The sequence below is a fragment of the Bombus vancouverensis genome, chromosome 14, assembly GCF_051014615.1.
Source record: "Bombus vancouverensis nearcticus chromosome 14, iyBomVanc1_principal, whole genome shotgun sequence".
NCBI classification, from domain to species: Eukaryota; Metazoa; Arthropoda; class Insecta; order Hymenoptera; family Apidae; genus Bombus; species Bombus vancouverensis.
The window spans coordinates 5,851,632-5,866,548 of NC_134924.1; the positions used below are offsets into that span (position 1 = coordinate 5,851,632).

General features: G+C 38.6%; 1 protein-coding gene across 6 annotated transcripts in view; it reads right to left on the reverse strand.

The window, feature by feature from the left end:
- Positions 1 to 14,917, reverse strand: part of LOC117157504 (uncharacterized) — a 109,166-nt gene that overhangs the window by 16,988 nt on the left and 77,261 nt on the right. For 3 of the 6 annotated variants that reach the window (XM_033335546.2, XM_033335544.2, XM_033335549.2), the window contains one exon: positions 2,652 to 3,007. In XM_033335546.2, the coding sequence (XP_033191437.2) occupies positions 2,652 to 2,957 (306 nt within the window). In that variant the 5' untranslated portion in view covers positions 2,958 to 3,007. Of the gene's footprint in view, positions 1 to 2,651; positions 3,008 to 3,240; positions 3,261 to 7,510; positions 7,530 to 11,484; positions 11,602 to 14,917 lie in introns of those variants that run through there. The other 3 variants (XM_076624001.1, XM_033335547.2, XM_033335548.2) reach the window with 3 other exon arrangements.

The window sequence follows — 14,917 nt, forward strand, 5'->3', positions numbered from 1 at the left end:
TACGATCCGAGAATATTGAAAGGACGACATTATTATTTCATCAGTTTGAAAAACAATTTTGTAAAAAAAATGTCCAAAATAAAGTTAAAAAAAAATAAAATAAAGTTAAATAAAGTAATCGCAAGTGTCTTGTTGATAACCGTTTCTCTTTCATCGTTGTTATCCTTCGTCGAATAATTTCTTTTACCATTTCCTTTCTTTTTTCTTTTTTACCTACTTATTACGTAGATGTTTATCTACAAGAAGGTAAGAGAAAATTTTCCTGGATCTGCATCAAAAATTCTCGTAAATCATGCTCGTGACAGAGGCTTATTACTTGAACCTGCGTTTCGTAGAATATAGTTTGCTGCCCACGTGTGCTTCTGATTTGCGAAAACAACACTGTCCGCTACCAACTGAAGTAACACAAGCATTACGCGCCACCCACATCTGTTGCAGCATCAGCGGGGATGATGTCACTGTTTGATATCCTCGTTTAATAGTGCACTTCGCTTGAAATGGGTCACGATAAATTAAACCACGATACCAACCACAATAAACCGAAGATAGTGCGCAAACTTTTTAAACGTGGCTTCTAAGTGAAACAACAAACAATATACTTTCAACTTTTCGACAGACAAATCCGGACGAATTTATGCTAGCAGGAAAATCAACGTGACCTACTCCAAGACAAAACTCCTCTCTGGTGACCGAAGTCACGTACGAGAAAAGTATTTTAAATACGAGTAAAGAGATTGGAAAAAGAAAGATTCAGTTCACGATCGTTGGCAAGCAGCCAGAATTAACGCACTTTGTCGGCGGGGTACGTTTCGCTAAACGCAAAATGACTCGTAAATAACAAAGATTAAATACGCCACTGTGTAATCCCTACGGTTACAGTGCATCAGATTTATGTGTCTATTGGTAAAGGTCAGAGTATTTTTAACGTTTGTAAATATAACGTTGGCGGAGGAAAAAAAGTTTGAAAGGTATCATTTTTATTGCATTTCGTGGAAATTATATGACAAAAGTGTCACAAATCTCGAGGTAAATGAACATTATCGACGTGGTGGAAAGTATTTTTCATCGCGTACGATTTAATCGAGTATCGCAAAAATGAAGGAATTGGTCGTCGGTAAAGAAAGAAAGGCAAACCTCAGCACAAATCACGCGATTATCTCGCAAGCAAAATAAGTAAAATACTGACGACATCGATGGTAAAAGGTATACAAACAAAGGTATAGCAAAAAGACAAACGTACTGGCTAACTAGTCGCAGATTTAAACTCAACTTTTGGGAAATGAATTGAAACGATTGTAAAACCAATATGAGAAATATCGGTTGCAATGAATCGCATTAAGAAGCTGGAGTCACTTTAATCGCTTTAGTCACAAGTACTGAGAACAGTCGTTCTGTCTCGTGTTATCTGAGAAACTCGCACTGACGCAAACATCTAAAAATTTCGACGGACCAAGAGGAAACAAGTAGATATGGAAAGAAAGCACGATGAAAAGCTCCTAACACAATTTTTAACCAGTTAGCGGCGGAATCGTACACGCTCTCCCACTGCAAGAAAGCTGAGAAAGGAACGTCCTACCGATTTGTCAGCCTAAAAAGAAAAAAGCAAGATCCGTTTTAAAGGGGTGTCCTGAATTAGAATGTTCTAAAACAGCGTTGTTTCGTGATTGCTTTTTAGAAGGGAAAGAAAGAAATGAAGTTATTGAATTTTGAGGTATGGTTTTATATATATTTAACGAATACAAAAATCTTTTTTTTAAAGTAAGAACGAAATTATAACAGATTTCGAAGCCTATTTCGTGGGCTGCAGTTTTCAATCGGCGGGAGGGATCCACCTCGTAATTCTTGAGGACGAGAAACCAAAAAAAGGATTAAATTATTATATATTTTGATGAACTAAAAAAAAGGCAGAAAATAGTGTGAAATTAAAAATTTTGGCGGGTTTAAAGAAATAATGTGTTTTATAAAAAGAAAAAATAAACTTTAAGGTGCTACAACAATTATTTAAATAAACTTTTTGACGAACTTTTTTAGTTCATCGAGAAGAAAAATATATAATAATTTAATCCTTTTTTGGTTCTTTGTTTCGGTCAAGAATTGCGAGGTGGATCTTTCACGCCGATTGAAAACTGCAGCCCATGAAATAAGCTTAGAAATCTGTTATAATTTTTTACTTCAAAAAAAATTTTTTTGTATTCGTTAAATATATATAAAACCATGCCTCAAAATTCAATAACTTCATTTCTTTCTTTCCCTTCTAAAAAAAATCACAAAAAGACGCTGTTTTAGAACATTCTAATTCAGGACACCCCTTTAAGACTCTTAAAGACGGTATCCAGCTGGGTTACGTAAATCAACCTGGCGCATAAGAATTTCCCTAATCTCGATTGGACAAATTGTAAAGTTATAATAAATAAACGAGTAAATAAAAATAGAACTCGAGGGTACAAAAGTTACTAACACGCGTATGCGTACGAAATTGTCAATATTAAACTCTACCTCTGTCGAATATTGCAACGTGATTACTTCGCATCTGGTGTACCCCATAGATAACAACGATTACAATTACCAACGTAATTAATAAGGACAGCAGCTGGTATCCCCAACTATCGAAATATTGAAATTTAAAGCAAACATAAATAGAGAATTCTCACCTCGTAGTAGTCTTCAGGGCCACTGAAAGCTTCCTTGTGGACTTTAAGCTTGAGCACATGTCCAACTGGTACGACGACGTGAGGAACGTTGTGCACCTTGTCGAATTGATGCCTTTTTGCGTCATGGAAGTACTTCGGCTCGTACCAGCTGGTCCTGTGCTCGTCTAATCGACGACTGATAACCGCGGCTGCGGTGCTGGTCGTCTCTTCGCCGACGTCGTCGAACACCAGGTCGTCCTCCTGCAGGGTGAGCCCCAGCACCGCGGGCAGCAGAAGGAAACACGCGAGGACGTAAGGATTCTTCATCTTGCGGGACAGATCTCCTCGATCGTTGCTATCATATCATGCTGAAGTACCTGCAATCAGATAGAAGAGCATTGTTATTATAAATTGGAGTTTCTACAGCGAATCTTACGGCATAAAATAGCGTTCAAGTGTCCAACATGACAAGATAAAGAGAGGAGTGTGCGATGAAAAACAACTATGATTTAAAATGACTAATGTTATCTAATAAACTTGGATAATCTTTCAGCAACTTTTATATATATATAGAAGATATTGAATTGTTTTTCGATAATCGAGCGTTTACACTATTGCATAATCACTGTTGACATTTTGCTTTTTATCTGACTGATTCGCGTAGACTAGCGAGTACACAGAAAGCTAACTGGAAACTGATAAAAAGGCGAAACCAACGGGAATAGCTGAGCTCGTTCAATGAACACCCCCACTATAATGAAATAAAAATAGTTATGATAACAGCGGCTTCATATGATGTATAGAATCACGTACGAACGATGTGACGGCACGTTCCACGTTCGATTGCTCATTAAATACTGTCACGCGTTGTTAGATCATAGAGAAACAGATTCGTGTTCATCACGCAACGTGCCTTATCGGAAACAATCAGTCATATATTCAGAAACAATCGGTCGTATATTCATCTAGCAAAAATTTATACCACCATACTACTAGAATTATTCATCTATTTATCTAGTTTATTATACAGGCGAACTGGTTTTGGTAAAGGCCAGGCATTGAAAGGAGGTCAGAAATCATAAAGAGGAAATATTGTGTAAAAATAAGAAGACGCTATAAATCGAAGCGCGATCGAATGTAACAAAATTGATATAAAATCTAAGAAAGAAAGGCATAAGAAATATTTTCGCCGCTCTAATATTAACTTTTGTTGTACCTTCGTCGACATCTTGGAGAATGGAGATTCGGGCTAGTTTTGTGATATTTCCGCTAAAAAGTATTTTTAAAACATACAAACTGCCCACATTTACTCCGTTAGAACTGTTAACCATCTAATTCAGACAGTCGAAAAATCCACAAAATCTATAAGTGATACATAAGTATCGCTAAGATTCAGGTTTGAAATTAAAGGAATCCGATGCTTCGATGTTGCGAAAGATTTGAAATTAATTCAGCTAAGGAAATTTCCAACGCCGATAAGAAGCACGAAACAATGCACGTTCGATCGATCGCCATTTCACGCGCTAATCGTCTCCGGATCGATGAAAATTAACGGTGAACGATCGAACGATTCGCAGCCTGTATTTCTCAGCTCGTAAGTCGCTAGCTTCTCTCTTTTCCATTGGTCCAGTTTCGTCGCTCGTTCCATGGGTATTTAACGAAAGGAACAATGGAACGTTTTCGTGAACGAGACCGAATGCATTCAGTAGCCGACCAATGATAGTCAATAAAGGCTTTCATTGCATTTTTATTTCCTCTTATTGCTCGGTCTGTCGAGGACCGTGCCATTAATTGGCCGAGCCGGACAATGAGGACCTCACAGTTAAGTCGACGCTGCTCCATGTTTTCAGCGGTAAATACACGCCGTCTGCTATCGCCGTGATCCTTTTTATTCCAACAAATTCTCAACAATTTCTACCACGTAGAAAATTTCTCACGAACGCTGCGTTGCGAACGATTGATCGGTCTGTTAACTCGATGGATGCAAACGAGGTATATTGGATTCCTTGATGAAGCGTCACTGGCTCTAACGTAAATTGCAAATTAGATCGAACGAACCTTTACACGGTAGTTTTATTAATTCACACTAATGTTTTCTAAATTTTTAATATTATTTATATATCCGTTGGCAGACTTTCGCCAATGAAATCACATTGTGTAACATTCTTCCTGATACCGTAAGTTTTTCGCAACCATAAACTACGATGCAACTGACGCTAGCACAGGATACTATTAAAATTTAATTCTTCCGCTGCATTCTCCGGAATTGAAGATTTCATGCAACTGGAAAAATCTTACGTTCACAGTAATGCTCTTAGCGAATGATTACTTGATGTTTTAGAGTCTATACGTACATCCTTTCTAACAACGAGATTAATAGTTTTAATAATTCGCCATCGATATATAGTCTGCCATGAGATGAACGCGAAATGAAATTGAACAGTATCTCGATACATTTCGCGGCCAAATGTGATCCTCCTGATACCAAAGACACGTAGAACTGTGAAACACGTTGCACTTTTCCGCAACCGATGCCCTGACCTGTTTGCGATGCACTTCTGACCCTCGTTACTTTATTGTAGTAAAGGCGATAGCGCGATTCATGCCGGTTTCCAACAATGAAGCATTGTGAAACAGCCGTGACCCGCCCGCCTTCCGGATAAGCCGTATCATTGTCATTCAACGACTTAAAAAATAAATCATACGACATCGATAACCCACATCCCATTTAACGAGCGCATAAATCAAGTACCCTTAATTGCTAATCGTTATCGAACCAATTAGCTTCGACAAATTAGGTTCAAACGTTTACTCCATCGTTATATTCGTATTTGAAGATCCGTTTTATTTTTGTGAATATAATAAAAAGAGAAATAAATAGGGCTTCGGCGAAGATTTGCTCGTACGTTAAATATTCCAAAAGATAATTGATATTTCTGCATCTTATGCGCATTGTATGCAATTTTTCCACTTTCTAAATAAATTACAAATCTTCTTGTCGTGTCTCATCACTTTGCTAGATGGCAACTAAGTGATTGCGGATTTTGTCATTAGGTGGTGTTGACGAAGTCCGCGATCACTTAGTTGCCAACCCAATAGACCCTGAGACAGAATGATAATATCGATATTTAAAACTGATCAGAAAACGCGACCAGAATCGATAGACCACCGATTTACCGACTTCGCGTGATAAATAAAACATGGCACACCTGTGGCGAGCGTCTATGGGGAAACGGCGAGATTAATCGCGTACAAATCGTCCATTTCGTTTTCCAAATTCGGAAACAGCGTTCACTCGTATCAGCAGGTCGGAAACGCGCTAACGATCCATCGAAACAGACAGAAACGGTTGTATCGACTGGCATAAATTACGCGTCTTTACCGGCGCGCGCTCCAATCCCGAATAGGGTTTCGCTTTTAAACGATCGTATAAATCGAGTTCGTCGCGTTAATCGAAAGGAGGGCGACGCGTTTTACTGGCTGCTTCCAGGAAACATCGAAGACGGCCAACAGTACCAGAAGACTGTGTCGTAGGTGGAGACAATCGAGTTTGCGTCCGGATTTACATACGTCGCCAGGAACTTTTGTAACGCTGTGGTCGTAGTGTCTGCGACAACCGTGCAGTCTATAAGCGACCAACGCGTATGGAGAGTAGCGTAACGCTACAGTGTCAGACTTTGGAGGAATCTGAAAGAAACGACGTCTTGGAAAACGTTTGTCTTTCACCTTGATATCGTTTCGAGAAACTTTGACAAGCTTTTATTTATTTATTTATCGTATTTATTGTCAATGTTCGAGTTCGATGGCTGAAGTGGTCGAGTATTTGAAATTACATAATAGTACAAGAAGAGAGTATGATCGCGCCAGGTATTAAGTTGTCGGAAAAGTGTCTTCCTTTTACAGACACTTCTCTTACAACAACGCTTCTTTACATAAACATGAAACCTAATCTGTCGAACGTTGTGATCTTTATTTTCATAGAACAAAATGGACCATACGTAATTCGATGAAATAATATAAAATGGAAAATGTTGTGCATCCATTTCCTTATAAAACGAAAGAAGCTTTTCGGACCATCTAATACTTCGATCTTGGAGGAAGAAAATTTACATAGAGAAGAGCGCGTGTGTAAACTGGTTGGACGATGGCTGTGAAGCTAGTTCCTGAGTAGTTTTTACCTACGTCGAGCTACGAACGACAGTTTGAAACACTCGAAGAACGCGAGAAGTTTCATATTGAGCTGACTTGTTCTACTGAAGCTTAGATTTATGAATCAGGATACACATTGTATAAGAACTTTTAAATACACGACACTGAGGTCACGAACATTCCAAAATCCTGCGAAGAGTGGATGTATTGAAAAAATCGGTCCAGTTATGTTTCACTAATTAGTATCGTTCGAACAATTAAACAACCGCTGTAAATAAAATAAATTGAACGAAAAAGAACTCTTATACATTACAATATATATATTAGGTCGTCCAAAAAGTTTCTTTCGTTTTATGAAGAAATAATGGACGCACTACATTTTCCGTTTTATATTATTTTATCAAATTACATTTTGTTTTATCAAAATAAAGATCACAACGTTCGACAGATTAGGTTTCATGTTTGTATAAAGATGCATCGTTGCAAAAGACGAATCAGTAAAAGAAAGACATTTCTCGGACAACCTAATATATATACATATAGGATTATTTATTCAGAAATATTAGAAATTAGGATTTCCAATGATTTCTATCCTATGTGACAAATTGATTGATAGACGGATCTATTTACAGTGGATTAAACAGGAAACGATGGTTATTTAACGTGAACTAAATACAGTAATGTGCTATAACTAAGACAATTAAATGGATAATTCACAACTCACAACTCACAACTAATAGTTTACAACTCGTAACAACTCAGCAACTCTCTCTCCATTCAACTCTCGACTCCTCGCAACTCGACTCTCAACTAACAACTCCTCGCAACTCGACTCTTAGTTAACGACTGCCGATTAATTCGTCTTTGTCCCTTAAGCATCTCTTTGTCTTTTCTCATACTCTCACCACGTACGTATTCCGTAACCGATCACGTGCACCTTCTTCCGCGTAAATATTCGACTGAAGAACCGACGACACATTGATGGACCCCGCTTGGCCCATTGAAGTTTCCCGACCCTTTAGACCCGCCGAATTTTAGACTTAGGATTTCTCGCAACATTGTTCATAGTTCAGCCGATATTTTTTAGACAATCTGTCCACGATACTATAATGCATATCCGTTTGAGTCGCAAGTTTAGATTTTGTGTGGAAAAGTGCCAGTACATTTAAACGCTACGGACGACTGACGATATTTTGTATTTCACTGTTATCTTCTCAATAATTTTTACTCAACAAAACTTGAAATATTTATAAACTAATAGTACGTATATATAATAACATAGATTTCATAAAAATAACAAATATGACGAGCGTTATTGTGCCGCTTGTTTCTCTTCGCAATCGATTAAGACTATCGCGCTGTTCGCGATTTTTCTACCCTGTTTTCTGGCGCTCAAGCTGTTAAATAATTATATTTTTATCCAATATTAAAACTACCTTTCTCTTGTACAAACATAAGCTGACTTTTTCCAAAAATAACGCAACGGTGTACCGATGTAAAAATAATCCTATAATTCCTGCCCATAGCGGAAACACGGGCTTCGCTGTAATTATTAATGAAATGAAAAGTGTGGCATAAAAGTGGCGGTGGTTAATCAAGGAAGGATATTACCAGACCAAAGGGAAATATTTATGGAGTCAGTTCGTGCCACTCGAACGACAAAAGTGGAAGCGTAGCCAGTTGTATCCGAGGCGAGGAACGCTGTGCACGGGGTTCGAGGTATTGTCAGCGAGCTGCTTATTTCAGAACGCGATTCACTTTGATTCACCGACGACAAGAACGTCGTGGAGTATGATGCCATTCAATGCGCCATTGTTCTGGCTCAAAGGTTACGCGGATTGATCGAACAACGAGGCCGGTTGCTGTGTAAAGCAAGCAAACCAATGGGAAATGAGTCGTACGAGACTCGCTATAGGAAAACTGGCAAACGTGATTGGGGGTAATTCCGATAATTAACACGTATTGGAGAATTCTATCTTCTATTTCCAAACCAGAAATCTATATCCCTTCGTGCATTGTGTAAACATTCGCATAATCCTCTTTCGTTGGGAATTTAACGAAAGCAATTTGCAAATTCATAGCCAATTCAATTACAGATATCTCGAGGTATCGTTGTGTAATTAGAGAGAAGAATATTCCAAGAAAAATATCAACGATTTATACGTTAGATCGAGTAAATTAACTTCTACTCAATTTGATTCGGAGTTAAACACATTGCTTCGTGTGAAAAAAAAAGGATATGGGAAAAGACGATCGTTCAAAATTTCTAGGGCTATGGTTCCACAAATGGCACTGCAAAATAAATGAAAATAAAAGGTCATATAACCTTCACGCTGTGAAAACAATCCTGCCCACAAGTGACCATAAATAATATTGCAATTCCAAAGAAAGATTTAGTCAGATATCTGTGCATGACATCGTAGATAAATCCAAACAACTTAAATCAAAATCTAAAAAATTCTACTGGCTCATTGTCAGACGTTGCAACTTAAGCGTGCAGAGTGAAATAATGCTATATAAAGCCATATTAAAGCCTGTTTCGACCTATGGGATCCAACTATGGGGAACAGCGAGTAATTGCAACATAGAAATTCTTCAACGATTCCAATCAAAAACTCTAAGATTCTTAATAGACGGTATGTTACCAACGAAACAATACATCGCGACCTTAAGATACCCACAGTTAAAGAAGAAATATCCAAATTCAGTAATAGATATAACATAAGAGTTAACAACCACCAAAACCCATTAGTTACTCAATTACTTCACACGACGGATCAGATACGCTAAAAAGCACGCTAAAAAGACATTACCCTGTGGCACGTACGAGCACTCTCAAGTATTTACGAGTTTCTATCCGTAAGCCTTATTTTTTTTTTATTTGGAAGAATTTTACAATCAATTCTCATTGAGAATTATAAGTAAATTATTCTGGCGTGCCACTATAACGTGAATAATAAACGATTATCGTATGTTTGATTCTAGCTGAATCTAATCTTTAAATCTAATTATTCACGTTATAGTGCCACGCTAGAATAATTTACTTATAATTCTCAATGAGAATTGATTGTAAAATTCTTCCAAATAAAAAAAAAATTAAGCTTACGGATAGAAACTCGTAAATACTTGAGGGTGCTCTTGCGTGCCACAGGACAGCATTATAATGAGACATAACACTTGAGGGTACCATAAATTAGGCTCTTCATGGTATTATACTATATCGTGGCCTAGGGGAATCGACAACTTCGTGACTGTAGCATCGGATACCGGATCATTGATATATGCAATTACAGGAAACTTATTATAACATTTATCGAACGAAACACGTCGTTATTTAGTTTCTAGCGTCATTTCGCTATTGAAAATTCGTAAAAATATGTGGCGACACTCAACAGTAAATACAACCACTCGACACTAACTAGTGTCGAACGACGATAGCGCAGTGGTTAGCGCCTTAGGTTACGAATGTTCGGAGCCCGGGTTCAAATCCCAGCGAACGGAGTTCGATTTTTCTTCCACGCACCTAAATTAGAAGAAAAATAACAGTATACCCCATCAACGACACATCTACAGCATCTACAAGAATCACAGACGACACACACATACGCCTCAAATATTTAAAATTCCTCGTGTTCTTTATCTCTCAAGTATTACACGCAAAGGAAACGACAAAACTTCGATTTTCCTGGATTTCACAATGATAAATGAAACATATTACGTAAAGAACGCGCATAGATATTTTATTTATAAGAGCCCTCGACCTTTCTCTGCAGTCTCGCGAACATGTCAACGTTTTAATATGCTCGAGCCACGATCTAAAGTCACTCACAGTTCCCCCGCAGTTCCGTAGCTAGTTGAATACCGGTTCGTTCCACCGTGAAGAGGAAAAAAAAGAAAAGAAAGATCGCGGTACATAGTCAGAAAGGAATAGAGACCTCGTATCGTCGATCGGACTCGCATAGCTCGCGTGTCAAGCACCTCGCGTTGCCGTTTCGCAAACAAGAGCTTTATCGATGCGTGTTTGCGCCGCGCCAGGTGCAGCCGTGCCGGTGCACGCGTGCAAAATCGGCTAACAACAGTCAGACGTCCGACAGAGAGCGAGGGCGCCGAGCGGAAGTGCGCCAAGGCTGACTGCAGTCGATGCCCTAGTCGCGATTCCTAATCGCGATTCCCAGTCTTTTACGATACAAGCAACATGTGAGCATATGTGTAATTCTACGATGATCGACCATGTTCCTTTTTTTTCCCCCTCGAGTCGAGTCGAAAACGAAAGACGATTTGCTAAAATGTTATTAAGGTTTGAGTTGTTCGACGAACGTGATATTTTGCGGGCAGATTGGAATAAGACTGATGATAGGAAGGGGAGAAGATCGACAGGTTTCGAGATTGCAGGTTTCTTTTTGTCTTTTGTTTCTGAAGTGACTTTTTTCATCGATGCGAAGTAAGCACAAATATATGCGTAAGTTTGAAAATGTAATTTCCTGAAATCTAATTCCTTCGTGCAATGGATATAGAAAATGTTCAGTGATGATGGCGCTCGTTTAATTCCGTAAATAATTACGACTATCAAGTTTGAATCGAGTTGGCGTTAAATTTTCTTTCTGGCTAAGCTCATTGGATATTAGAATCTGGCAAAATCTGTAATCGCCTTGACCTTAGTTATCGAATCTCCGCTAATATTCTAGTTTATCCTTTATTCATTTACCTGTGTACTTCTTAAATGAACTTTATTGCGCTCGACACCAAACTCTCACAACTCAGCCACTTTGTCCCTCTTCGATAGGCAATACTCAAAGGAAAATGGAAGATTTCAACTTCAGTCTATCGACGGTTGCAAAGAGACTAACGATTTACTCGACGACCGTGTCACTTTAATACCCACGGTAAACTTGAGTCAGCCTGTTTTTCGGTGTCCACAATGAGATTACGCAGGAGTGACTAACCTTCGCTAGACTAACAGTAAGTCTAAAGGAGATTTTTCAACCTTCGACACGTCAATGCCGTTGTTAACGTTTCGCTTCGTTCGCAGTGGTCGAAAAAAAGTGGTTTGTCAAATATTAATTATTGACATATGTATAATTTTGTGTGCTAAACTAAATTAGCCACGTAGTAGCGACACACCTATGTGAAACGTCTTGTGCGTCTCGAAAAAACAGATGAATGTAACCGTTCCGTTGGCAGTGTGGTATGGAAGATTTTTTTTTTCTTATTTGGGAGAATTTTACAATCAATTCTCATTGAGAATTATAAGTAAATTATTCCTGGCGTGGTACTATAACTTGGATAATAATTGTTTATCGTATGTTTGACTCTAGAGAATGGAAGATGGCGAGACAAAGAGAGTGCTGAGGCGCGTGCAAATGTGTATCGACGAAGATCCTGGAAATCGTTTATTCAATAAATCTAAAACCATTTTAATATGAATTCTAAGTGTAACCTTAGTGTTCCTTTACTTTTATTTTCGCAATTAAGATGCATAATTCTCAGCACTAATTAACACGTGGAAATCAGCTGCACGCTTTAACATATCCTTCTTATTAGAATGAAATTTTCGGTAGAAATATTGGCATGGCAACTAAGTGATTGCGGATTTTGTCATTAGGTGGTATTGACAAAATCCGCAACCACTTAGTTGCCAACCCAATATTAATCGCGAGAAGGAAACTTTCTCGAAAAGAGCGAACTCGGTAAAATTATGTGATAAAATCCTCGATGAAGGTAGTAAAATAATGAAACAGTGAATAAATCGATGGAAATCCTTCGTTCTCGCCATTTTTTTTCTCATTTCTTTCCTTCTTTTGTTCCAGATAAAGCGATAAATCGGTCCCCGTAGAATAGCGGAATTTCAAACTCTGACCATTCTTCGCGTGAAATATTAATGACAGCCGTAACTCGATTCTTTCAAAGCCTTAACTCGGATACGGCTATCGTTCTTTCAAAAGGACAATTGCAAGATAACTTTATTACATTTCCGATTTTTCCAGCGCTCTTCGCGTTCTTCCATACCCACTGGATGTCCATTTTTTTACCATCGATCTATCAGCGGATATATTACAGGAAGTTACAAAATTAACTTACCATCCTATCGCGTTAAAAGTCCAAATTCTTCGCGAACCGCACGAAACAAAGAAAGCTACTTGTTCATAAACGTGTGCAAAAATATGTATCGTTGATGAAAACTGGAATTACCACTGTCCTATAAAGGAAGGAAAAATTTGTCAGAAAAATCTGTTTAATCTATCGAAATAAAACACATTATCATCATTTTGTTACTATGACAAAATCAACAGAAGATTCGCTGTACCGAGAAGCGATGCCAAATTTCTGGCCATTTTACGAAAGTTAAGACAAAAGGGAGAAAGCAAGTCGTCGATTCACGGTTAATCATTACGAGGACGCTTCTGCCGGCTGAAAAAGTTAGCAGCGTTTTTTACGCGGCGCATACGAATGGTTTTCCCTGCGTATGCAAATCACCTACGGCGTATTATGCCTGCATGCAAATGCCTCATTTGCATTGCAATTATCGAACGATATGTAGGGCACACCGTGATAATAAAGACACGGAGGGAGATCACTTGGGGGAAATTGCGTTTCCGCCGCGAGCCGCCTCCAAATTGCGGCCGCGTGATCGTGCCCCGTCGAAATTCCAATTAAACGCGAAGGCATCTCTGTCGTTCGCGCCGCTTTTCGTCCGCCGTTTCAGACGCGTATTCGAAACACACCCGATCATTGGTTTCGTAGAATGGAACATGATTAGCGCGACCTGTACTAGCGCAACGACGACGAGAAGGAAGACGGGGAAGAAAGTTTGCGAACGTCGAACAGAGAATGTAATTTCAGTAGAGAAAAATTGCTTGGCTTTTGAGAGAAGTAGGACGAATACCGCCGAGAATGTTGCCAGGTTTAAATGGAAAACTCAGAGTCTTGAACAAACGTCGCGAGGAAACGCCAGTCTTCAAGTGGTCACTGGAGTTTGATTACGTTTGGATGGAGTTGCTCGTTGGAAGAAGATTCTCGGAAGAACCGAGCAGCCACTTGCTCGTAGTACGCTTGCACACTGGTAGCATCCCGAAAATAGTGACTCGTTTAAGAAATTTCTGGTTTGTTACATTTACAGTTACTCAGAAAAATCCTCACGTGTCTTACGAACGTGATATCTTTTTAATGAAATAAGGCCCAGCGCAGTAACATATGTACGTAGTGACAAGCGCGAAGCAGCTGTAAAAGAGGTTTCAGCGTAAATTCTTCGTATAAAATGCGTTAACTTTACAACGAAAATTTGTAACACGTTGCTCGGATAAAAGTAACCTTCCACTCTATAGAATGTACAAAGATTTTTATAGACGTCTGTAGATTCTTTATATCAGATGTTTGATTATGTACGGATAGAGATCTAATAAAAACACAAACACCTTACGCGAACACACACATTTTCTCAGATAAGCATTGGCCATAGCAATTCACGATACGAACTATCGACAAACTGCGCTGATTGACGAGTGGACAAAATTGACGATATTGCAAGTAGTATTTTTGAAATTTCCTTTGGGATTTCCTATTATTCATGCCATCTTACGGTAAATGAACTGACAAGTAACTTGTCTTGGCAGGATTTAAGATCGATTCTTATTATCCACTTATGCATCAAAAACTAGAAATTGACAGAAGTCGAAATTGGCAAGAGTAGAGTAGTCTGGCTGTTAAATCAAATATACAAAAGTTCATCCCTCGGTCAAGACGGTCATCAGCTGTACAAATAGTCGGACCGCAATGATCCTAAGCAACTGACACAAAATCAAGCATTTTTACTTTATCGTCAAGGCCCTTAATTGCTACAAAACATCTTTCAAGTCGCGAAGTTGGACCAAGAAGAAGAGACGACCAGCACCTATCACTAGTTCCGCATAAATACCGCCGTCACAGAACATAACTCACTTGCTATCATCTCTTCGAATATAAAAACATCTCAATTTATCAGTCACTCTTCATCTTATATTCTTCGAGGAAAAGTTGTTGGAATGAAGAGTATATTTTATCGAGATATGTATAATTTTATGTGGTAGGTTAGCTGCGTAATAGTGATACTTGTATGTGAATATCAGTATGTACAAGTATGTGAGTGCGCGGTGTCTAGAAAA